Source organism: Trichoplax adhaerens, genomic scaffold, assembly GCF_000150275.1.
Source record: "Trichoplax adhaerens TRIADscaffold_3 genomic scaffold, whole genome shotgun sequence".
Lineage (NCBI taxonomy): Eukaryota > Metazoa > Placozoa > Uniplacotomia > Trichoplacea > Trichoplacidae > Trichoplax > Trichoplax adhaerens.
The window spans coordinates 2,574,240-2,600,514 of NW_002060945.1; the positions used below are offsets into that span (position 1 = coordinate 2,574,240).

General features: G+C 31.6%; 1 protein-coding gene across 1 annotated transcript; it reads left to right on the forward strand.

Annotated features, from left to right (window-relative positions):
• Positions 1-67: 67 nt before the first annotated feature.
• TRIADDRAFT_22228 (uncharacterized protein) lies at positions 68-25,084 on the forward strand (the record flags this gene model as incomplete). The annotated part of the gene is made up of 12 exons (XM_002110318.1): positions 68-197; positions 4,967-5,074; positions 6,623-6,733; positions 9,565-9,675; positions 11,339-11,446; positions 16,564-16,674; positions 21,113-21,220; positions 22,113-22,223; positions 22,522-22,632; positions 23,225-23,335; positions 23,541-23,648; positions 24,936-25,084. Coding segments are annotated over 12 exons (1,377 nt in total), but the record flags the coding sequence as incomplete, so codon positions are not given.
• Positions 25,085-26,275: the final 1,191 nt, after the last annotated feature.

Sequence of the window (26,275 nt, forward strand, 5' to 3'; positions counted from 1 at the left end):
GTTAATTAATGTATTATATAGTTACTATTGAGTAAATTCGTAACAACAGAAAGACTGACATATTGCTTCATTAACAAACTATAAAGCGATTAGCCCATGCCAAAGTAATCCATGTCGCCATGGATTTTGTCAAGCCCGTGATTTCACCTATCAATGTTTATGCAGGAAAGGCTACACCGGAAATAATTGTGACCAGGGTATGTGGCAATATACATGGAAAATAAGATTTCGTATACGTGTTCTTTAGTTATAGTTTTTATTAAATGATACTATCCGCAATGAAGATTGTCAATATCTTTATTCGAAACGTTGTTGCTGTCATAATTCTTTTCTAGATATCAATGAATGCAAGCTTAAAATTTCAAAATGTGCAGACAAATGTATTAACACAAATGGCAGCTACCGTTGCTTATGTGAGGGAGGACGAGTATTGCTGTCGGATGGTCTAACGTGTGTAGGTAATATTTCTAGTCTTTTTACAAATTATTTTATTGCGAAAAAAATTAAGGAATTCAATTTCGAATTTGTTTCTTATACCTGGATTTTAGATCCATGCATATTCTACACGAATATCAAGGATAATACAAGAAGTGTTAAAAATTTACGTCGTGGTTTCAGTTGTGATCGTGAAATATTAAAACAAAATCAGTCAACCTGGTATCGATTTAATGGAGGCAAATATAGTCAAATGATGACTTCTACTAAGGTTAGCATGTCACATTGTGGAACTCTCTCACCTGGATGGCTTTCAACAACTCATCCTACAGGTAAAAATTTCGAATAGATTATTTATACAGGTTAAGTAAATCATAAATAGACTTTAAGTTAACTACATCGGGTATATATATATAATGTTCATGCGTGGGTTATATACTATACCGTACTAACTTAAATTTACAAACGGTATTCCTTATCTGAAATAAAGCATTTGTTTTACAAATATCAGTTCTAGATACTTTGCTAATGCTGATTTAGTATTAATGTATCTCTTTTTTTTATTTTATTTCATTGTAAAATAAACATTACAACTATTGCTTTGAGTTTTGATTAGAATTTGAGATAGTGTTTTCAGTTCCATACAGTTGATAGCTATGTAAGTAGGTTCTCACTTATTTTAAAAGGATAAAAATTGATGAAATTAATTCCCTCGTATTAATTTTACCAGTTCATCAAGGCATTGTGAATGGTACGATTTGTTTTACATGGTATTCCAATTCTTGTCGCTGGAAAAATACAATACATATCAAAAATTGTGGTAGCTATTATGTTTATCATTTACCTGTACCACCGACATGTCATCTTCGTTACTGTTCAGATCGATATGGTAAGCATCTCTTGTCTATACGTACTTCTGTTCAGTCTAAGGCATCGATTTCTTGTAGTATTTTAGAGGACTATCTTAAAATTTTGCGTTAAGGTAAGATTTCTGTAAGGTACACTATCAGTTGCTGTCTTAGATGCCAATTAGTATGTTAGCATAATTTTTAAAGTTGCACAAATTAAGCAATTTAGTATGTACTGTATTTGTACTCGTTTGAGTACAAAGTTCATATTTAATGATTTTACTCATATTTTTCGAATTTAAAGTCGTAGAGATCTATTATTAAAAGTCATGCTGTACGTTATGCCAAACATATAATAACGCTGTTGGTAAATAATCTTTGCAATACGGTATATTTATAGACTATTGTGAACCTAATCCTTGCATAAGTGGTAGTTGCCGATCTACTATAGCCGGATTTCGCTGTAATTGTGAAGCAGGATTTCAGGGAACTCACTGCGAACATGGTAAAAACTTCATTACTGATTACTAAGTTCTATAAAATAACTTTTGAAATCATTCAGCTGAATGCTCACTTGGAACAAGGTGTTAGTTAATAATGAGTCGAATGTATTTCAGTAGATAATAGTAAGAACATCAATTAAAAGTGACAGAAAAAAATATTTACTTACATGAACCTGCTGTAATTTGGCTAGAGAAATTTTTAATTATGAATCTAAAAATTCTATCCATTTTTTTAGACATTAAGGAATGCGCTTCTAATCCATGCATTAAAGGAAGCTGTATCGAAGGCATAAATGGATATACATGTAAATGTTTACCAGGAATAACTGGAAAACGATGTAATGCAGGTAAAATAATTTGCATGATAAAGGGAACGACAGGCTATGAATTTAAATTTAATTTTCAGTCAAACTGTTACTGAAAACTCCTTTGCGCCCGTCTATTTCGTTTGATTGTACTATAACTCAACAAATTATCTCATCTTAAATTAGACATTAACGAATGCTGGCATAACAAAGGTGGATGTCAATATAAGTGCCACAACATCCTTCATGGCTATTATTGTAGTTGTCCAGTTGGACAGGAGCTTGATATTAATAACCATACATGTTCAAGTAGGAAGAGCAAAATAATTAGCATTGACACCAATTGGAAAGCCAACGATTTGTCTCCAGTTTTATTTATTNTGCTACAAGATGTGCTATGCGTTTGCAATATTTATTCTTTCAAATGGATCCTAATAATTGAAATCCTGTAATACTGACTTTAAATGTCTTACCAATAATTATGATTGACAGATCCATGTGCCACCAATGGAATCAAGTTTAGAAATTCCTTGACAACAAAACCTAATTTTTTTAGATTGAGTAAAATGCAACAGCATTGTCAATCTGTTTCTAACGCAAATCAAAATCCAATCCGCTGGTATCAAAGCAATCGTCAGCCAAATTGTACAGTCATTGCCAAATGGATTAACATTACACACGATAGTAAGCTATTTATTTATAGAGGCTAATGTTAGAACTTTAAATTACCGTAATACGGTGGGTCATCGTAAATGCCCCAGATTAGCATAGTTAATAGAAATTTAAATGACAGAAATACATTATGGATTATAAAAGTTATGCAGGACCAATCAATTTGAAATTTTAGAAATAGCTAGATAATCTATTGCAATCAATAGCAATTTCTAATACAGCAGTATTAATGTTTCGAGCAAGTAACGAAAATGTGATAGAATTAAGCTAAACTTCTCTTTCTTGCATTGGTTAAGTAACAATACTAATAAAGCCTTATATTTTAACAGATATATACTTTAATAGGATATCAGATGATTTAATTGTACGATATGTTTAAATTAATTAATATGAAGGCAATCCCAATCATAAGATAGGAAGAATTTGCTTCCATTTTGGGCTAGAGGAATGTTCATTTGCGGTATCGACTAGAATTCGAAGCTGTTCTAGTACTGTTTCGTACAAACTGGATCAACTATCGGCTTGTTACTTAGACTATTGCAGTAAAATAGAAGGAGGTAAGATTTAATGCGAACAATTGAAAGTCAAAATGGGCATAATCTGTATGCAATGATCATCCTATGCCAGCCTGATTCGATGACTTTTGTTGATAGATTTTAGCTATCAAAAAAACTAAATTTAACTCAACTTAAAGCGATAATATCTAAAGATATTTCAAATGCTTTATTCTGAAATTATTCAAGCTATAGATCATTGCTTAAATAACAAGTGTATGCATGGACGCTGCACTGCAAATGATAATGGTTACCAATGTGATTGCAAAGAAGGATATCATGGCAAATATTGTCAATTAGGTATTTTAACTATCTCCTATAGATTTTTCTAAACACGAAGAGCTCCCTATTATTCAATTTAAAATATTCAAATAATTTCTAAAGCTATCTGAAATTTTTTATTAACAATTTAGATCATTGCTCCAACAATCAGTGCAAAAATGGACATTGCCTTACCAAAAAAAATGGTTATACATGTAAATGCGAGAATGGATATAATGGCGAATACTGCCAATTTAGTATCGGTGTGTTGAGGATCATCCATAGATTATGCTCGTATATGTAACTAAGATTTGTAGTGATTTAATTCATAATAATCAAACAAGCCCTAAATGGATTTCCATTTCGTTATGATGTTTTTAGATTATTGCTCTAATAACCGGTGTGTAAATGGAATTTGTGTCTCCAACAAATATGGATATACATGCAGCTGCCAAGATGGATATCATGGCAAATACTGTCAACTAGGTAGATTAATTATCTCCTTTAGATTTCTAATAGCAGCAAGATATCTCTCGAATTTAATTTAGAAAATTTAAATAATCACAAAAGACCCACATCTTCAATGTCTTATTTGTGCCTTAGATCGCTGCTCCAATAATAAGTGCAAAAACGGGCTTTGCGTCGTCAATAAAAATACCTACAAATGCAAATGCAGAGAAGGATTTTACGGAGGATACTGTCAGTACGGTATGTTGGTCTTCTTTTGTATATTTTTAATATATCATAAGAAATTCTATTTACCAGTAGTCAATTTACTGAAGTTTTAGAGATTTGTAGTTGCACTTTCTAAGTTAATAGTCGGATCGTTATGATATCTATAAATAGTATGTTATATATAAGTTTTCAAAAAAGTCCTACTACACAACAACAGTATGTATCACCATCAAAATAGTATACGTCGAATCTAGTCAATAACTTATACTGCGATGACTATCCAGTAACAGATTAGTACTCTAATCCAGATACTAGACAGTTCGATTGGCAATATGGGCAGATTCTTAAAATTGATAGATTCTCCTATGATTATAGTTGGAGTATACAGTAGCTATCTGCTCGCAGATAGAACATAATGTAACTAATACAGTTGCGATATTACTTATCGACGAACAAAATTAACACGGACATTTTCCAGTGTAGACTATGGCGTTATTTCATGTTTACAGTCACTCTATCTAATTTAACAGTTAATCACCATTTTAATCGCTATTTACCTGGTTAATGCATTAACATTAGCAGCGACTAGGATATAATGCCTACCGAAATTAAGAGTTAACGTATTCCAATCTGAACTAGAAATGCTTTAATTACTCGTAACGTATAAATACGAATAGAACTAAATATCAATGTCTTCCTGAAACTAAAATCAGTGAATCATTGCAAACCAAATCCTTGTCAAAATGGTCAATGTATCGAGCATATTAACGGTTATGGCTGCCTTTGCAATCCAGGATACTATGGCAGACTTTGTAATCAAAGTAAGTTAGATCTTACTTCAATAATTTGAATTATAAATTTATGCGTATATTTCTAGTCGTCAGCCGGATTGTGTGACTTTACAGCAGTGTTTGATAGAGTAACAGATTATACAGATTGAAGGCCTTTTATAAATAGCTTGTCGCATAACGAATATAATACAAGTTAATTTTGGTTGTAATACTTCAATATTATAATTTAAAAGCAGTCTTGAATATTATACTTTAATATGCAATTTAACCTTGTAAAAAGTAATTTTAGTTGTAATACTTTAATATTACAATTTAAAAGTAACTTTGGAAGTGATAATTCCATACTGCAATTTAAAAGCAGTTTTGGATTTAATTACGGCGGATTTCATTGCGTTAATATCAACTTTAAATGGTCAAGATTCAACATTAGCAAATCTTGAACAAATTTTAGTAGATTACTGTATAGCTTATTTTTATATTATAAAGTACACAAAGGTATTACTGGTATATAAATTTGATCATAGCAATGATATCCATGTCGTGTAAGGAAAGTCTTCACCAAGGACTACAAAATAAGAAAGAAACGAGACTGTCAGCGGCTGTCAGTGCAAATAATGATGAGGCTTATCATTTTTCCGGCCATTCTACTATACGATACGAATGAAAACGTATACCATACTGCACAAAACCAACCTAGCAGCTAATTTTTAGTATAGTCAACAGCCGTTGGGAGTCCCGTTTCTTTCTTCTTTTAGTAGTCCCTGTCTTCACCAGGCGATCCTAGTCAAAGCTTATCGGCCCTGAGCTAAGCTTAATAATATGCATTTTAGCCAGCTGCTATACATATAACCTTATTTCGAGCTTTAGCTGTATCTTAGATGTTACCTCTTAGAATTCTAGTATATGAGTATATCACATGTCTAACAATTTCTTCTCACAATGCTAGACTATTGTAATCCTAGTCCATGTAATAATGGCCAATGTGAACTTCGTAACTATGGATATTATTGCAATTGCTCAGCAGGATTTTATGGAAGAGAATGTCAATCTTGTTAGACTAAGACAATATAATTGAAAGATAATTTGCTAATGTTTTATTTTCATATTCTTTTCTCTTACATAAAATTAAATTTATTACTATTCTGATAGCTTATGGTTGCCACTCCAATCCTTGTCAAAATGATGGCCAATGTCAGTCATTACAACCTGGTTATCGTTGCCTTTGTAAGAACGGATACTACGGGAACAACTGCCAAAATCGTGAGTAAATTAGCAGCTATTTAATAATCTTTTCATCACTCTCTCATAATTAATCCGTCACTGTTTAATATACAAATCAAATATTGAAAGATTGAACATTCAAAAGCAAGCTATTGCACAATATTAGCTTGCTATTGGCTTGCTCATTAAAATGTTATTTTATTAAGCCGTAGGTCTTACAATAACTACGGTATCTAATATTCTAGAAACCCTAAGTATTAACTGGCAATTTGTTTTCTATAACAAAGCAATCAAAATCTTTTAGGTGTTTTTAATTTTACTACCGGTAAAATTTTGAACTAATATTCATTAATGTAGATGTTTGCCGAACAAATCCTTGCAAGAATAGTGGAGAATGCGAGCCCACATACGGAAGTTATTACAAATGCCGTTGCCATTCTGGATACTATGGATCCCATTGTGAAAAGCGTTAGTAATTTGGACATATCTAGTTAGATGAACTCATTCTGAACGATTTCAAGTAAAATTCCTTTTTAGAATGATTTAAGCACATATATAAACATTACTATTATGCTATGAAGTGAAGTGAAATATTAGAGATTCCATTTTCATATTATGACCGTAATCTATACAAAATATTGTCGGTTTCACTTTAATCATTACTATGACATTTTTTAGTCGATCCGCTACGATATCTCAAAGTTTCAAATCGTTTGATAGTAATATTTACCTCAGTTTCTCCTTCTACCTATTAAGATCACAGTCAATGACGGAATTTTGTTTTGCATTATTAATACTTTAGTAGTCTTGGGTCAACAAATTTAACCAACTGTAAAACGGTTGGATGAGTTAGCGTCTTCTTTTGCCTTTTAAGATTATAGTCAGTAAAAGAATTTAATTTAGATTATTAATATTTAATAGTCTTGGACCAAAGAATGTAACCAATTTTAAAAGAGGGGTTCGATGAGTCAGCGGTAGCAAATTTATCGCTAATTGAGAGAATCAAACCAAAACTTTAATAAATATAGTTCCATAGCTAAAGACTACCTGTACATTACCGTGTTTAATTAAGTCGACGGATACAAACTTATATTTCACACCGGATATAGCCAAGAGAAGGAGCATATTTTCAATTTTGAGTCAATTTCTAATACGAGATTCTATTATATTAGATGTGAAATAACTTTAATTGTCTAGCACATGTGTCCGATTCTAAAGTCTCAATTCAATTCACTTATACGCTCCTAAGCCATGAGGTATTTTAGAGAGTTTTAAGCTTATCCTTACATGATCATTATTGTTTCATCATTTACAAAACGATAGCTGTCCACTCAAATAGAGTTAAACTTATTAATCGTCATCAGCTATAAGACTAAGCATACTGTACCCTGACTGAACTCGTTCTATTGATAATTTAAATGCATCTTTAAAGGCTAATACTACATTCCTATCAGTAACACAGTCAACAGTTATAATTTAATGCGGCATATAACTAATGAAAAGAGGATATTTTTAATTTTATGTCAATTTCTATTATGAAATTTTGTTATATCAGAAGTGAAGCAAAAAGTATTTATTCTTCAGCAGTCGTTTTTAACCTACCGTCTCGACTTACAATAATTTACTTGTTAACACCTGAGTCCTAAGAAATTTTTAGGGTTAAAAGATTATCCTTATATACTTATTGCTCCATCATCCTCCTAACAATAGCTGTTCATTCAAGTAGGGGTAAACTTATTAAGAGTCGTCAACTATAAGGCTAAGCATAGCGTACCATGGCAGACTTTTCTTTGCGATGACGATCTTTCCCAACAATTACTGTCATGAACTTCTATCTAATGCTTTATAAAAAGTGTAGAATGTAGAAATCAGTAACTTATTTACTAATAAACTAACCCAGCTCTTACTAATATTACTTGTTAGCTTGATAAATTATAATAATATTTCATTTGGATAATATTATTACAGGAGTTTGCCAGATAAATCCTTGCAAAAACAGCGGAATTTGCGAACCCACATATGGACCTTATTATAGATGTGAATGTCCTTCTGGATTTATGGGCACACATTGTCAGCAAAGTACGTTTACACAAATATGTAAAACATCTTATTAAGTATAATAATTGGGAAGAATCAAGTGAATTTGATTCCGTTAATTTGATCACATTCCGTAAATACTGCCACTACGTTATTGAACGCGAAACTAAGATTTAACTACTTACAATGATCATTGGGCAGTGATCAGTCCATATTTCGATCGTGGACTTGAGAGCTGAGATTTCCTATGAAGTCTTCGTAAAGTATTGAATTTCTGATAGTTTTTATCCAGTTTTACAGTTTAATTCCATTATTTAGAGCTAAAGTAACTAGCAGAATAGTATTCTTACGGATAAAGCTCACGACTCTACAGCAGTATCATTCTCAGGTTTAGGCTATGGTGGCCGCTGAAATACGGCGAATGCTAATGAAAGTCTTAAACTATTACTGATATTACTCATTTAATTTCTGACTTTGAAACCTCATTTCCACGTCTTTATTAATGAAGAGGTTTGCCAGATAAATCCTTGCAAGAATGGCGGAACCTGTGACCCTATTCATGGACCTTACTATAAATGTCGTTGTAAGACTGGATTCTATGGCGAATTTTGCGAAGACAGTTAGTCTATGTACAGTATAAAATATATGTATGTAATGCCACATTGGATGATATGATTTCCCAGATGTTAGCCGAGAAATTTATTGCTGAACTAATCCAGATATGCTGCTAAATTCCATCATTACAGAATATAAGGCTAAGGCTTTAATTTTACAAATTTGAATCGCTAATCTGAGGGAATACTGTAAAATGTGCTATCATATAGTATTCATTACGATTAGTATTCGCTGTAGCTATATCTCATTAAATTTTTTCTGGCGTGAACCTGCTTTAATGGCTAGCGTATTTAGAGCAGAATCTTACCTATGATGAGATTTGAATGGCAATTCTGATAATTTTCATATTGCTCTGCGGATACTTTTTAGCCGCTGATATCTAGTCAGGAAGTTCACAGAAAATGAAAATTATAGAAATGCCATAAGCCATGAGATATAGTATAGTATGACTTTTGCTAGGCTTTTTTCCTTGACAGGCTCATCTATATAGTCATAAACGGCTATCGAAGTTTAACAAGCAATAGATTTTAGCTTTCATCGTTTCTACTATTAATAGATCAATCATATTCATGTTATTATTGCTCCTTGATTAACTGCCCTTTTGCTGACCATCATATTTCAATCTACTGTACATATCTTGAATAAAGGAGTTTGCCAAGCAAATCCTTGCCAAAATAACGGAAAATGTGAACCTATCTATGGAAGGTTTTATAAATGTCGATGTCCAAGTGGTTTCCAGGGATTATATTGCGAAAAAAGTTGGTCTCTGAATATTTGTATATTAACATTGAATAAAGTGATCATTTCCTGAAGAATTTATTTAACAAATCAGTTTTAAAGTTAAATTAGATATATCTTAAGAGATTGTATAACAGCTATAATTACCTACGATGAGATTATAGAATACTGAATGTTTACGGTGGCCTTATTCATTTTAAAGCTTAGTATTACAGTCCGATTTAAAATTTTTGCCATGGAGACAATTTTTGATTCAGACAGATTATACTTCTATCATGATCGTTCTATGATCTATTTGATAATTTATGCCATCTTAACCATCACAAATATTAATAAAACTAAAAGAAGCTTAGGAGTAGTCATTCTACTTTGCATTTACTTACTGTCCTAAATTTTATAGAGCATACGTATTTGCAAGTGTTACGATTTTCTAAAATTTGATTTGATACATGTTTCGTCGTTATATCAGAAAAATTAACTTGTAAAGCTAAGCTTTGCCGGAATAACGGAAAATGCTTACCTTCGCGTGATGGTTATCAATGCCTTTGCCAACCTGGATTCAAAGGAGTTTACTGCGAAATTGGTTAGGTTATATCTAAATCTTGCAATTAGATTCGCTTGAATACTGTACTAAATAAGTTACATGGAATCTAGCTGAGAATTATGTTGTAGGTTCAAATCGATGAAGCTACTTAATAAGCAAACGGATGTTATTATTATTGTTCATTACACCAGTACATTTTGTATAAATAGCCTCATTTTACAGGAATTCATGATATTATAATAAATTGTGTATTTTAAGCTATTGCTAGCACCAATTAAGGTGATATCGAATGTTGATCCGCGTTTTTGAATTGTGATAAAATAGTCGAAATAGGGTAAGTTTCCGCTGCAGCAATTTCAATCTTATTCTTTATTTTTTACTATTTTAACTAGAAATTTGTAAGCCTAATCCCTGTGGATATGGTTTATGTGTAGCCCATAGACGTGGTTATCGTTGCAGATGTAATCCTGGTTATTTTGGACAAAATTGCCAAAAACGTAAGAGTATATTAAAAAAAAGGAGATCATAGAAAAATTGCCTCACAATTGAAAGTTCTTAAGAATTATTAACATATTGTAAAGGTTAAATGATTTATTATTATTATAATAATTAAGTATCTGAAAGCTTAATTCAGCAACTCAAAGCATACCGTACCCATTCTACTGGCGTATCTAATACTCTTACGCTACAGTATATGATATACCCCAGTATCTTGAAGATATTCTGGAATAAATAATAAAATACCTTGATGTGTAACGAAATTTGGATCATTTATAAAAATAGTCAGTTAATTTGAGTCATTGTAAATACATTATAGCGAAAACTAGATGGTGATCTTGCTAAGCATTGACACCGAGTCTTTAATCTTTTTTAACAAGTTGTAACTATTCGTATATAATATTATACGTGTTATTGTATTATTGCTGTTATTGCTATAGGTATTATTGGAGATAATCCGTTTACTTTTACTTTAGCGAACCATAAATACTTGAACTTAACCCATTTTTAGCAAGCTGTAACTATATAATATTATACACGCGACAGCATTATTGCTGTTACTACTAATGCTTATTATTCCGATATTCCGTTTAGTTTGATGTTGACGAGCTATAAATACTTAGATTTTTTCCAATTTTAAGGCGCGTGTAATCCTAATCCCTGCCAAAATGGAGGCACATGTATTGCTGATAGGCGAGGGGAAGAATGCCAGTGTAAGTCCAGCTACTTTGGCTTAAGATGTGAACGTGGTAAGCATAGAACGCTCTATAGGCTTTGTTGAGACAATTATAATTCAATGTTATACGATTCTTAAACCATCGATTACTGAGTAGTATCGGTAATTAGCAGTGAAATAGCACTCATGATAGTTAATAAATAAATTAATTCACGCAAAGTATACCTTACCAATTTTATTGGCTTGTAACACTCCATTTTGTTGAATTAAAGTTCTCGTACATACTCAGATATCATAAAAGAATTTCTCATAGCATCATCAACTCTAAGTATAATGTTAACATGTACTGTGTTTCATTTTTAGCATGGCCGGTCTGTGGTTGTTGGAATGTAAAATGCATAATAAGGAAAATGCGGACTGGTAAATGTAACATTGGTCAATACTAAGATTAATGTTGAAACTTTTAATCATTTGAATGTTACTATTTTAATTGATTTCAAATCAATTTCTGTACTTAAAATTTGCATGAGTAACTTTATTACCGATATAGTTATCGATTAAAATTCTACTGTTTCAAGTAGATAAGATGGTAGTGTGTAGTAGTACTCCTGCATTAGTTGTAAAAGTAATTTGCTTGATAACAACGAGTGATTCCGTTTCACATTCAAGCTAATGATACATGCGATGGCCTGACTGTGCTAAGGCTGTATACTAATAGCTGTATACCAATGATCTTTTCATTTCATTTTCGTACTTGCACTTTTCTTAGCGATTATGAGCTGTAATTGTATTCAAATCTAAAGGAAAATATTCTTTACCGCAGTCAGATGAGTAAGGTATAATTAATTTAAAAAGATTTATTAGCGATAGCTTTAAAGAAAGAATGTAGTCTCATTTTCATAATTCAACTAAAACCTTAGTTACTGTTACAAAAAGATCTGTTAGCGATAGCTTTGCGGAAAGTGCGGTAGTACATATTAACGCTCACATTTTCATGATTCAAAACAAAATATTGGAGCAACAATAGGATATATCGATATTATTTTTATTTAAATCTTGATCACAGCTGTAATTGCTGCTTACTCATATAGAAAATATCTAAAATAATGCGTTAGCTTATCATTGTCTTCCTCATGAAATTCAATCCATTACCGTAGCGATTATTGCGAGGTAGTTACGAAATAAAATATTAAAGAAAGTAAAAGTAATGGAATAAAAGAATGCTCATTCGAAGCAATAAAATATCTCAAATGATATGACAAGAGCTCCAGTTTCCTTTCAAACTTCACTTTGTTACGCGAATCGCTTTACCGAAGTGCAAAAGGCTATTATTGAACAGGTATCTGCAGTCTTACAAAAGCTTGCAATCTAAATCTTGTAACCAACTTTGAACAGCACTGCATGCAAATATCTATCTGAATTGTAGTAATAGCTTCTATTCATTCATTCGATATTACTGTAGCTAAGTAATCCGACGATTGATTATTGCATTAGAGCTAGTCAAGATAAAATGTGAATAAAATTTCTATGTAGATACTGAGGTAGAAAAAATAGAGAAAATATTTGCGTCATTTGAATTTTTATCCTCTACAGTAACCGTACGAATTCTTTTCAATATCTTATCGTAATTGAAAGTTAATTATATTAGCACTAGATACTTTTTATGTCTATTCTACAGCACGCTTCTGCATGAGTTAAATCACTAAAAATTGCCGTAACTTCAACTAAAAATACAAATCTACTAGTTTCTGAAAATAAGTATTTATCCTACTATAGCCAAAGTAAATTAACGTTGGAATCAATTAAGGAAATAGGGGAACTTAGCCATAATTACAGCAGTACAAGCTCACGGAATAACATGAAATATCCATTTTTGCGAAGATGTGGCGCAAAAACGATATTTTTAACAATTCCTGTGATCTTGTGTGCGAATATAATTTATCTATGATTAATTCTATTTAGACATGCAAATTGAATTTGTCTCGGACGGCAACTTTGGTAAACTTTAAAACTATATCTATAATTATTAAGTAATGAATTAATGAGCAGAATCAATCTGAGTTTGGAGTAACACTTGACTGCAATGCAATGCACTGTTATCTGATCTGTTAAGTTAGTAATAATAAAACTTTGTTTTCTTTCTCTTTCATTGACAATTGCATAAGTATGCAGTACTACGGCATATACTTTTAAAGCCTTATTGACTGTAATGACCGAGTAATAGTCTTTTACTATTGCTATAGGTTCGCGACCTCTAACTCTTAATCTGAGTTAGTTAAGTAAATCCTTATGATATGCAATAAACCCTCACAACCGAGAGAGTAGTTTTAAAACTACGTTTATTGTTCCGTCTGTCCGTGAGAGTGCATTCAATTTTCATCTCTCATATAATCAGTCGAAAACGGTTAAGATAAACGGGATAAACAGACTTCGATTACTTTTACAAGCAATCATTTCCATACAAAATCATATAGCATAAGCTTACATCCTATAGTAAACGTATTAATCTAATACTGTTAAAAAACAGAAATCGACCCTGGTTAAGATGAACTGGATAACTTTTAACACGTGACTAATAGTTTATCAATATCTATATTAGGACGATGCATTACACACATATTATATATAACTATCATCAAAATAGCATAGATTAACATCAATGAAATCATTACTTTGACATATAACACATGGAAATTAAACAACGACTAGACGCGATATTCGTGATGTACAGCATAAAGAATCATGAAGACAAATTAATATGGACGATGTTATCTATGGAATAAATGATAGTGTTTTAGATGATCCACCTTCCTTTTTTATAGCCTATGCTTTTTACGTTTATCGAAATATAACTCTACTCTATACCAATTAGTAAATGAACACTGATACTGATTACGATTTACGAAGTAGATGTTGAAGGAGGTATATAAGGTAAAACTCTAGTGGTATAAAACGATTTTTCAGTGAATTTATGAGGACTATATTAACATATATTGGAATTATGATTAGTAAGTTGATAGTAAAAATTTTAAAATATGCTTCTTACACAAGATCAAATATATTTATAAATGCTATGATTAGATCATATTAGAATTTTAAAATCTTAGATTTAATTTTAATAGAGAATTGTAGCAAGCTAAAAAACCTTCTCAAATATATTTTGCTTAAGTAAAGCAATACTACATGAAGCAGAAAGTAATGATCCATTTTTTATACAATAAGCGTATTAATTCGATAATAAACTACTATATGCATGAGTATAAGCAGCGTAACGATTTTTTTGATAATTGTAATTAATTACTGGATTTTATTAATTCTAGGCATGACAGAATCGATATTACTTGTGTAGATCAATTAACGCCTTGTCATTGTGAACTTATGTTAAAAATACTTTGAAATAAATCTGATGCGAAAATTGGAGTTAATTAATGCTAATATTAACCAAATCAGTGTATTGTTGATAAATTGACGTTCTTATTGAGAAGGGAGAAACTTGAAGGCAAAACAGTTTTCATTATTATAAGCGTATTTACTGTAGAGATATGAAAACTTAAGCATTGAGAAAAATATTGGTATAATCAACATCTTAAACATTGTCTTCGTTATTATTGACGACAGATTGCATTTTCAAATGATATACTCAATTTTAACACTTTAATGGTAAAATAGCTTTCGTACTAATACTTGTTTACTGAGAGAACTAAATGGTAGGATGATGTAATGAGTAATTGTTTTCCCTATTTATCCGATATCGGTATTTTTTTTAATGAGGGTAATTGTAATTACTTTTATTTTCCTGGGCTCCTGAAAATATGGACCTTAGACCGCCCTTAGTTTACAAAAATGCAATGTACAATGATGCGTAACTGTAAATAGATATGCAAGGGAAATGCCATTCCAGAATTATAATACTTCCGGCTATTGATTTCACAAACAAATACCTCCAGCAATATCTAAAAATGTGTACTCTAACATGTATCTTCTCAATTGTATTGGCCTCCCTAAAGAGAAAATTATCTAAGGAATTATAGCAAATGTTTATTTACAGTTGGGTCCAACAATACAATATCGATAAGATACTTTCAGTTCATTTCTCGGAAATTAATTATATCGAACATACTGTATCTAATGTGTGAGTATGATTGATCGATGGAAAAAACATTTTTTGAGTCAGTATTAGTCATCACAATAATTCAATCATACGTAATCCAACGGTAGCCCTTTTTGAAAACACTTTACTTGTACATCTGTAATCTAGCCAATTTCATTATATCACAGTATGGGTAATTAATATCGAATCGTACCAAAATATACAAACACCAGATACTATAATACTACAGAACTGTGGTGATAAATTATAGTACTAAATAATTAACTTCTAGGTAATATACATTCAAAGTCACTAATTTCGGATTTAAAATGTCTATGAGTTGTTTTCCAATCGCTGCAATAATTAATTAATAAATATGAACATATTTAATCCTCGTGATGCAAGGAGTTTATTGTTTACTCTTAGGCATGGAAAAAATGAGCAAATGTTTAGATTATACATTTTTTAATAATGATCAGAATACATAAATTTTATAATACACTGCAAAAGTACAGCATTTGCTTTGAAAACTTTACTGCATAGATGATTTTTTGGAATCGACTCGTGCTATTACAAGGCTAATAGTAATTTAGCTAGTCAACTGCTCCACTGAAAAATATGGCAATGCGAACAAGGATGTTTCATGGCATTCTTTTTCATTTCTGGGTGAGCTAAGAGATAAGATTTGGGATAATTACATTAATACCTACTCGTTTAAATATTGGTAATATTCTGATAATCGGTATAACTGCAAGAACTCAATTGCAGATAAAAGGCTTGAGAAGATAGTAACTACTATTAAGCATATTAGTAGTGTTCTAAATATCTTAGCCCTAATATCTCTTTCTGTTAGATAATGGCATTGCTGGTAATTTTATCGAAAGCTTCAGGTATGATGTCGTAGTATATATTTTATATCTAACAATTTGTATTCTACAGTTCAATCAAGACTGGCAAAGTGCAATCTATTAAGCATATATCAGAATTAGTGGATATTGAATAAGAACTAAGATCGATAATATTAAAATGATTGGATATTATCCAAGTCTTGCATATTATAATGTACTATAAATCTAAACACCTCTTGCATTCATTTCTAGCCATTTGCGTTTCAAAAAATCCTTGTGCTAATGGTGGTGTCTGTACTCATACTAGTCAAGGATATAGTTGTACCTGTACAGCTGGATATACTGGTCGAAATTGTGAAAACGGTAAAAATCTACTTTTTTAATCAATAATTTATTACACGCAAAGTCGGTTGCCGATTCGAGTTTCGTAGCGCCGATCAGTCACTGATGTTATTACTATTAAGTCAACTCATAGCAATACAAAGCAAGCAATTAAAGATCAATCGTGACCTTATAGTTCAATACATTAGACTATATGAAAATACATGGTGGCATAAAAACTAAAATATGACGTAAACGCTAATTGATTACAGCAATTAATCCATGCCGAAGTACTCCATGTGGTCATGGAGTTTGCCGAGCCAATGGCTTCAACTATCAATGTTTATGTAAGAAAGGCTATACTGGAGTTAATTGTGATCAAGGTAAAACAAAAAATAATGTATGCAATAGATCAATTTTTTCGTTCTATTTGACCATAAATAATACTGTAATATGGTACATTATATCGAGACCCAAATTCATAGTTTTTAAATTGAAAAATTATATAATTTGTCCGTAGACATTGATGAATGCGATCTAAAAATATCAAACTGCGCGTCTAAATGCACGAATACCTTTGGCAGCTACCGTTGCTCGTGTCATAAGGATTACGTATTATTACCAGATGGTCAAACATGTATAGGTTGTAACTGTCTCTCATTTCAAATAATCTGTATGATTTTATTACTAAAATGATTGATTCTCAATTGCGTATTTTAATTAACATCTCAGCTGTTACGTCTTAGATCCGTGTATATCTTACATAAACGTTAAGGATGAGTCTAGAAGAGTTCAAAATTTAGTTAGGACTTCGTATTGTGACCGAGAATTACTAGAGCAGAATTCTTCTAAGTGGTATCGATTTAATGGAGGCAAATTTAGTCAAATGATGCCCACTACTCCAGTCGGTATGTTTCATTGTGGAGCAAGCTCACCTGGGTGGCTTGCAACAGCTCATCCTACAGGTAGTAAAACTCTTTTCTGAAAAATGGCACACATTGAATATAGCTGTAAGAAATACATCCTTCTCGGTACATGATCATCGATAAAATGCTCTTTAAGCTAGATTATAATGCGTCGTATTGAAGGCTATTTCCTTTGCTATGTACCGTACCATAGCGTATTTTGCTATGAAACTTTCAGCTCTCTATGTTCTTATAATGTACATTAATTAATCATTCTCTTTAAAACAATTTTTTTTATTTTCGCAGTATTGAATTTCTAATTGTTGCAAGGAGCTACTGCATCAGTCTGATTCTATAAAATTTAGTCGACTCATTTCGATACTTCTTTCAGTTCGTCAAGGCATCATCAATGGTACTGTTTGCTTTTCATCGCACTCAAATTCTTGTCGCTGGAGAAAGACTATTCACATCAAGAATTGTGGCGGTCATTATATATATCAGTTGCCTCCACCACCGACTTGCTCTCTTCGCTACTGTTCAGATCAATATGGTTAGTACGCGGAATTTATCTTTACCTCTCATCTATTCCTATTAAAGACAACATATCAATTTCTGACTGATCTTTGGATACTTCACAAATTTAGCTTTAAGTCTAATGCTTGTTTTTAATGTATTGAAGTTTATTGCCGACTGTAACTAATTATTAGAAATAGAATAGATTTGACTGACTAAAGTACTGTAATTTTTTACATATTGAATAGCGATTAATTCAGTCTATTATGATATTTTAACCAGATACCAACTAAAATTATTTGCTATTGACACGTTTGAATATCTAAAATTCTGATAAAATTCAGTATCTCTCCAACTGCTGTCTACATTGCATGCATATGCAAGACTACTGTTAAACACCCAATATTTGACAGCGCTATTAAGGAATAATCTCTGTCATCTAGACTACTGTAAACCTAATCCCTGCTTACATGGGACATGTCGACGAACTTCCAATGGATTTAGCTGTGATTGCCGCCCAGGATTTGAAGGAAAATTGTGTCAACAAGGTATATTTCTGCTCACCCTTGCTGAACTATATAAAGAAGTATCAAAAGCAGCGCATTCTGATCATCACGTCATCATACACTACCTAAATTAGCTTATGAATTAATTATTTTTATATCGATTTTATATATATATATTTTTTTATCTTTATCAAATGGGCTGTTAACTATTGTATTTTAGGTTCATTTTCGATTTACTTTTCATATTGCCACCACTTTCTAATTTTAAATAAGATACCAATGGTTGTGGGCATAATAAAGGTGGATGTCAGGGTACCTGCCATAGTATCGCTCATGGCTATCACTGTAGTTGTCCATCTGGCCAGGAACTTGATAGCGATAATCATACATGCAACGGTATGTTAATAATATCATTAATTTTTATTTGACTTGAAAAGCCCAGATTTATTTCGATTTTAGCTTATTTTGTTATTAAAATTACACTTGATTCGTAACATACCCTGGCAGTGGATTCCTATAATTGGCATTTAAATACCTTTCTTGCAATCATGATTGATAGATCCATGTGCTGCTAGCGGAACTAGATTTAAGGATTCTTTAACAACAGAAGTTGATGCTTATAGACTAAGCAAAATGAAAAAGCTTTGCCGATATACCGCTCAGTCGAGTCAAAATTTAATCAAGTGGTATCAAAGTAGCCAACACCCTAGATGTACAACCATTGCTAGATGGATTAACGTTACTCAATATAGTAAGTAACTGTCGATAGAGATTTGTCACCACTTAAAATTATCAACCGCGGTACATCCAAATTGAAGAGAACAATTATTTTTAATTTACAAGCCATTGTCATATTTTACTAAAATCTATAACTATCAGTCCGTGTAGCCTTTTAAGGTGTTGTTGCATCTAAAATTATGAATATTAGTCAGTTTATACGAAACTTTATGCACTAAATTGATTTAAAGAATGCTGGAAAAATTCTTGATAAATTTAAATAATATCTATCCTAACTGTATATTATTTAATTTCATTGCAATTGCACTCAATTTTTAATGGACAGCCAAGAGTAGTTTTAAGATAGGAAGACTTTGCTTCCATTTCGGGCTCTCCCACTGTTCATTCGAAGTGGTCACAAAAATTAGAGGCTGTTCCAACACTATTTCATATAAACTTGATCCATTATCAGCTTGCTTCTTGGATTATTGCAGTAAAATAGAAACAGGTAAGAATAATTGGCGGCCGATAAGTACAATTTGTGGACGGTAATCTTCATATAAATCAAGAAAGATTTTAGTAAATGATCATACTATTGTTTGGATTGTCCGTAATCGGAGATGATATTTATATTGAAATATAATAATAATTTGTATAGAAATGAGCAAACTACATCAGTAAACCAACATTTACACCGCGAGTATGACATAATAACTGGTGTTATCTTGTACATGAATAAATATAATTAGTAATTCATTTTATAGTAGTAGTAAATTCCATCTTTAGTCTTTCTGTAAAACCGTTAATGGCTTATGGTAGTACCGTTCTAATTAAGTGAATCCTTTAATATGGTCTTAAGAGAGCTAATAAATATATGAGTGTTTGCTTAAATCTAATATTGGCTAATTGCAAATTCAACTTTAATAAATGTCAGCTGCCTTAAAAAAGCTTCATTGATGCAATTTACCGCAGGATTTTTGATGATATACTAAATGCTTCATTTATATTTAGATCATTGTTTTGGGCACAAGTGTATGCATGGGCGCTGCATTGCAAATCAAAATGGTTACATATGTGATTGCAATAAAGGATATAGTGGTGAATTTTGTCAATTTGATATCGGTATGTTGAATATCTCTTACATGATTATAAACACAAAAAAATTTGTAGTATTAGAATCAAAATAGTTATATAAACATTACGATATCCCTATTATTGTACTTTTAAATCCTTACTTAAGTAATACGTGCTTGAATAAAATTGGTATAGTAAATAAAGATAGCTAAACATACACTTAAAATAAAGAATATTACGGCAAATACTGTCAATTAAGTAAGTTTACGATCTTTTAAAGGGTTTAGAAACTTAAAGCGATTTCCATTACTTAAATTAGAATTATCTTTTTAGATATCTGAAATCTTCTTCTTTATCATTTTAGATCACTGCAACAACAATAAATGCAAGAATGGAGTTTGTGTTGCTAATAAAAACAGTTATATGTGCAATTGTACAGAAGGATATTATGGCGAATACTGTCAATACGGTATGTGAGTTAGCTATTATAACACTTTTACATACCTAATGAACCTTTGGACTACATTTAGAGTGGTGAGATAATCTATACTTTAAGTAATATCATCGTCGATTTTATCGCTCGTAAAAGGTTAAACTTAAGCGTTAATTTGACTTCTAAGAAATACCATAGCGACCTTACTAAACACTATCAGCAGCTGAAGCTCATGTAGTTGATATTAGAAGTCATTAATGATGCTGTGCGAAAGTTACTTGAACTATATATTCAATGCTATTGATAAATTGGTTTTCTCTATATTCTTATAGAGTATCATTGTAAATGGAATCCTTGCCTAAATGGCAAATGTATCGAACAAGGAACAGATTATCGCTGCGATTGCAAGTCTGGATACTATGGCAGAAATTGTAGTCAAGGTATTTTAAGATCATATTTATTTGTTAATATAGATCTCGAGTACTGTTCTGGTTCATTGGATTCTGCTTGGCTATTTTTTATATTGTACTTTCAGATCATGATTCGATTCTAAGCATAAAACTTTTAAGAACAGTTATGAATATAATTCATGCCAAATTATAGTGGTGGTAATCTTATAATGCAATTTAAAGTTAAAGTAGTATCTTATAGTACTATAGCTACTCTTAATTCTTCAATCACGCCTCCCTTTGAAGAATTAGAGACTTTTGCTATAGCCGTTTATAACTTTTCCACTTGAATGTTAATTACTTACTATGTGGGATTTACTTAATCAACCTGGGCAAGTTATAACAACTACTATCCATGGATATTCAGCATCCGAGTTGCATATATCATAAACGGATAAGACTTCAATAGGATACGATAGCATTTTGTTTAGGATAAATTCTATTAAGTTATTCCAAAGTTATAGATGAAAAGTTATATGGATAATAGATAAGGGTAGCAATTTTGTTATAACCGACTTTTTTACGACAAGATCAAGTTGGATTATCGGAAAGCTACTACACAGATTATTTTATTACAATTTAGCGTAAAGTAGTAGCATTCGAATTAAAATTTAGATGTCCACTGCTAAGCTACATATATATCACATGTTAACACTTCCTTTCTCTTTATGCGTACAAGAATATTGCAATCCAAATCCATGTGCAAATGGCCAATGCCAACTTCGAGCTGAAGGATACCACTGCCACTGTAAAGAAGGGTTTCATGGAAAATATTGCCAATCTTGTTAGACCAGATAGCAAAATTTAAGAATTCTCTTAAAGCTTTATTTTCTTGTATAAATTCTTTTTATTATATAGTCAAACTTCATTGCCACTTTTATAGACCGAGGTTGCCAATCCAACCCTTGTCAAAATGGTGGTCAATGTCAGTTTTCGGGATCTGGCTATCAATGCAATTGTAGAAGCGGATACTATGGTGAAAACTGCCAGAATCGTAGGTTTATTAGATAATATTCTATACTATTATTTTCCTTTATAGAGATGATTTTATTCAATCCTATCAGTTAAATAGATCCAGCATTGAAGAGTAACAGTTATAACAAGAGCTGTTCTCTCGCTTATGTCAACAACTACCTAAAAATAGCCATTGATTATAAACATTAAAATTTTTAGAAAGATTATAATTCCATTACCAATTTTTGCTTGCTATGACTATAACATTTGGCGTTTTACCGGTACTGTATCCAAATTTTACCGATTATAATACATCATCTGTATTATTCTTAATGAAGAGACTTGTAAAGCCAATTCATGCAGGAACAACGGAAAATGTGAACCCCTACAAGGAGCTCAATATAGATGTAGCTGCCGGTTTGGATATTATGGAAAATTTTGTGAAAATGGTTAGTTGGTGGAGGATGTCATCGATGATGTAGTTGTAGGGCATTTAGAAAAATGATTTATCTCTGTATGAATGCAGATATATTACTAAAGTTCCGTGATTGCGCTAATTACATAATATAATGGCTTTGATTTACATTAATCAACCTAAAAAGAACATTGTTAGTTTTCACTTTGGCCACTTTCTGGAGATTTCAAATAATGTATCAGCAAAAATATGCAACAAATAGTGTTATATTTATTAGCACTTCTTATAGTTTTACAATCTCGGCTAAAGGCTGATTTTAGAGTTTGCTGAAAGGATGCCTGAATTATTATTGTATAATTGACTATCTCTAGTCACTCAAATTTAGCAAATATTGATAATAAAATTAAAATTATAAATTATAGGACAAGGCATTGCACTATTTTGGCATGTCTTTATTCGGTAATAGAACTAACAAAGCGCAGTAGTTTTAAGTAGCTATCAAATATTTCGGAACGATTAAACATTCAACATCAATTTGCGTCCCTAATAAATTAGTGATGCTCATACCGATATTGCTTCCTAGTTTTTGTTATGATGTAACACTTTATTTGATGTCGGTAATGTAGAAGTCTGCCAGATGAATACTTGCAAGAATGGAGGAAATTGCCAGCCTACATATGGAAAGAACTATAGATGCATTTGCAGCCGAGGATTCTACGGAACTCATTGTGAAAATAGTTAGTTTATATACAAATTCTATTAGATATAATATTGCAAAATCGTATGATGCTGAAGCTTTAATGCATTATGATACAGAGGCATAGCCTAAGCAGTTACCGAAGAATACCATACTGGCAGTTTTTATTTCGATCGCTATCATAAAATTTTTAATTTTGTTTATTATTGAATATAAAATTTTATTTGGTATCTATAATGCAGAAGTTTGCCAGACAACTAGTTGCAAGAATGGAGGAAACTGCGAACCTACATATGGAAGCAACTATAGATGCAGTTGTAGGCGAGGATTCTACGGAACCCATTGTGAAAATAGTTAGTTTATTTACAAGTAGAAGTAATCTTGAAGAATTTCATAATACGTAGCTCTCAATGCTTTATGATATAGAGATATAGCGTAACCAGTTACAGGAGAATACCATACAGGCAGTTTCTTCTTTGATCACTATCATGAGATTTCTAATATATCAGTGATGAAAAGCATGAAATATCTGGCAATTTCCCAATTCATACGGTTTAATTTACTTCGTAGAATCTTAATAATCACTAGGTTTCAGTTCTTGAAAAATTGATATTCACATCAATATTATTCTTTAATTTTCTCAACTTTCACTACCCCATCAAAGATACCAATTTTAATAAAGACGTAAATTAGAAGCTGATTCTAGATACTCTAATTTATACCTTATCAGCTGCAAGCGTCAGTTCTTCTAAGTAGATATCGAATGTTTTAAAATTATGAAAAATAGTCTTAAATTTGAGCATTAATAAATTCATTACGCTACTGTTGGCTCTATTTTGTGTTGTATATTGCTGAATATTCAATTATGCTTCTTAAAATGTAGGAGTTTGCCGGAGCAATTCTTGTAAAAATGACGGGGTATGCGAACCTACGTATGGACATAATTACAGATGTCGTTGCAAGCCTGGATTCCTGGGACAATATTGTGAACGCGGTTAGCTTACACATAAAATTTCCTATCAGAAGACGTATTTCTGAAGAGTTCCATAATGATACCTGTTTTCATAATGGTTTTAAATAAGATACATCTCGTAGTACCATATCTACCTTTCCAAAGGCTTCAGTTTCACGTATACATGTAACTAATCTAAGTAAATTACTGGTGGCACTGTTGTTCATTTCGATCACTGTCGAGAAATGTTTATAAATCAATAGTGAGATATGAAAGTATTAAATCTCTGAAGCATTCTGTTTCTGGTTATAGAGTTCTAATAATTTATAGATAGCTTTTGAAGAATTTTTATGTCTATATGGATAATACCCGTAGCACTATCGCTATATGATTCATTTGAATAGTGCCGTGCACTCAAATATGCCGAAAATTAAAAAATAGTCGTAAGAGCTTAAGGAAGGCTTACATGATTTATAAGTACTATACTGTCGTATGTTTATACTTTGTAAGCTGATTGTCTTCTCAAATTCTAGTGATCATTAAGGACTACCAATACTTTATTAAGTAGTTAATACTCACTGCCGATTTGTTTACTACTAATAACTGTATCAAGTTTAAGATAGTATTATTCCCTAGGTTCCATTTCACTAACCAGAATATTTTTTTCATCTACTTACGTCAAATGAAGGCGTTTGTGATTCAAATCCCTGCAAGAATAGCGGAAAATGTCAGCACACTTCTGGAAATCATTATAAGTGCAGTTGCCAGCATGAAAGAGGATATTATGGACGACATTGTGAAAAACGTTTGTTTATAAGCAAATATTTAATCAACTAGTGTGATCTTGAAAATTAGATGAGAAAGTCTATTTCTTTTTCATTACATAGCGGTATATTTCTTTTAAATGTAGTTACATTACAGAACACCTAGAATTCGATTGCATTAGCAATAAACTTGACAATCGCCTTAGTTTCCATTACGATTACCAAGATTTCTAGTCAATCAGTAAGGAATAGTAGAGCCTTATATCGCTTAGTGATTTCTTCAAGTTACTAGACATTTGTGTTACTCTTACAATGTTGCCTACCTGAAGATTTTTAAGTGTTTTCACATAATGCTCACTTCGCTGGAGCCCTATATTTAGTTTATTCACCACCCTCAAATCATACAACTGCAAAATATTAGCTAGCTAAATGCCTTATTATACATCGTGTAGCTTTCCCTTTTAGACATGAATATCAATGTGTTAATTGTTACAGTAATTAGCTAATGGAATTCATATGTTGTTGTTCCCTAACTTCCGCTTCGCTATTTCAATTTTCATCTATTTATCTACCTTCCTAAATTTTATGAATTGCACTACGATAAATATTAGTCTACATATACCTTTAGTAAATATTTCACTAAATGATGCTGCCTAGAACCGAACACAAAATATTAGTCACAAACTCTTGTACATTAATTTACAGATGAGTAGGTCTTTTAACATTACCGCTACATTATCTGAAGTATTCTAAACATTGAAATTTTCGATCATACATGCTGGTACATAACTAGTTGGGAACCTTTATCGACATTCTTTCGGTTATTATTTAGAAATTTCTGATAAATTAATAGCACAATTTGAGCTCATAAGTGGCATTAAATCTGCCAGTTAAATTTATTCAGTCACAGCGTCCCAAAATTTATAATATTTCTTGCTTTACTTCCTAAAGATATTGTACAAAAATTTGTGAATGTATGTCGCTATTTTTTGAGTGAATAGGGATTTTATAACGAATATAGAATTTCAGCATTTATAGCCTAACAATAGTAATAGTATGCTAAATCAAATTACTTTCTCTATCGTAACAGACCTGCCTAAAGTTATGAGGATAGTTCTGCAACCTTTCGCTGTAAACAATTATGAACATTTCTGCAGCTAAATTGCTTTTCGGACTTATAATACTCCATAGATCAGATATTTTATAGGAAGAATTCTAGTCTACCATGTTTGAACTAGAACTTGTAAACCCATTTAATTATCAT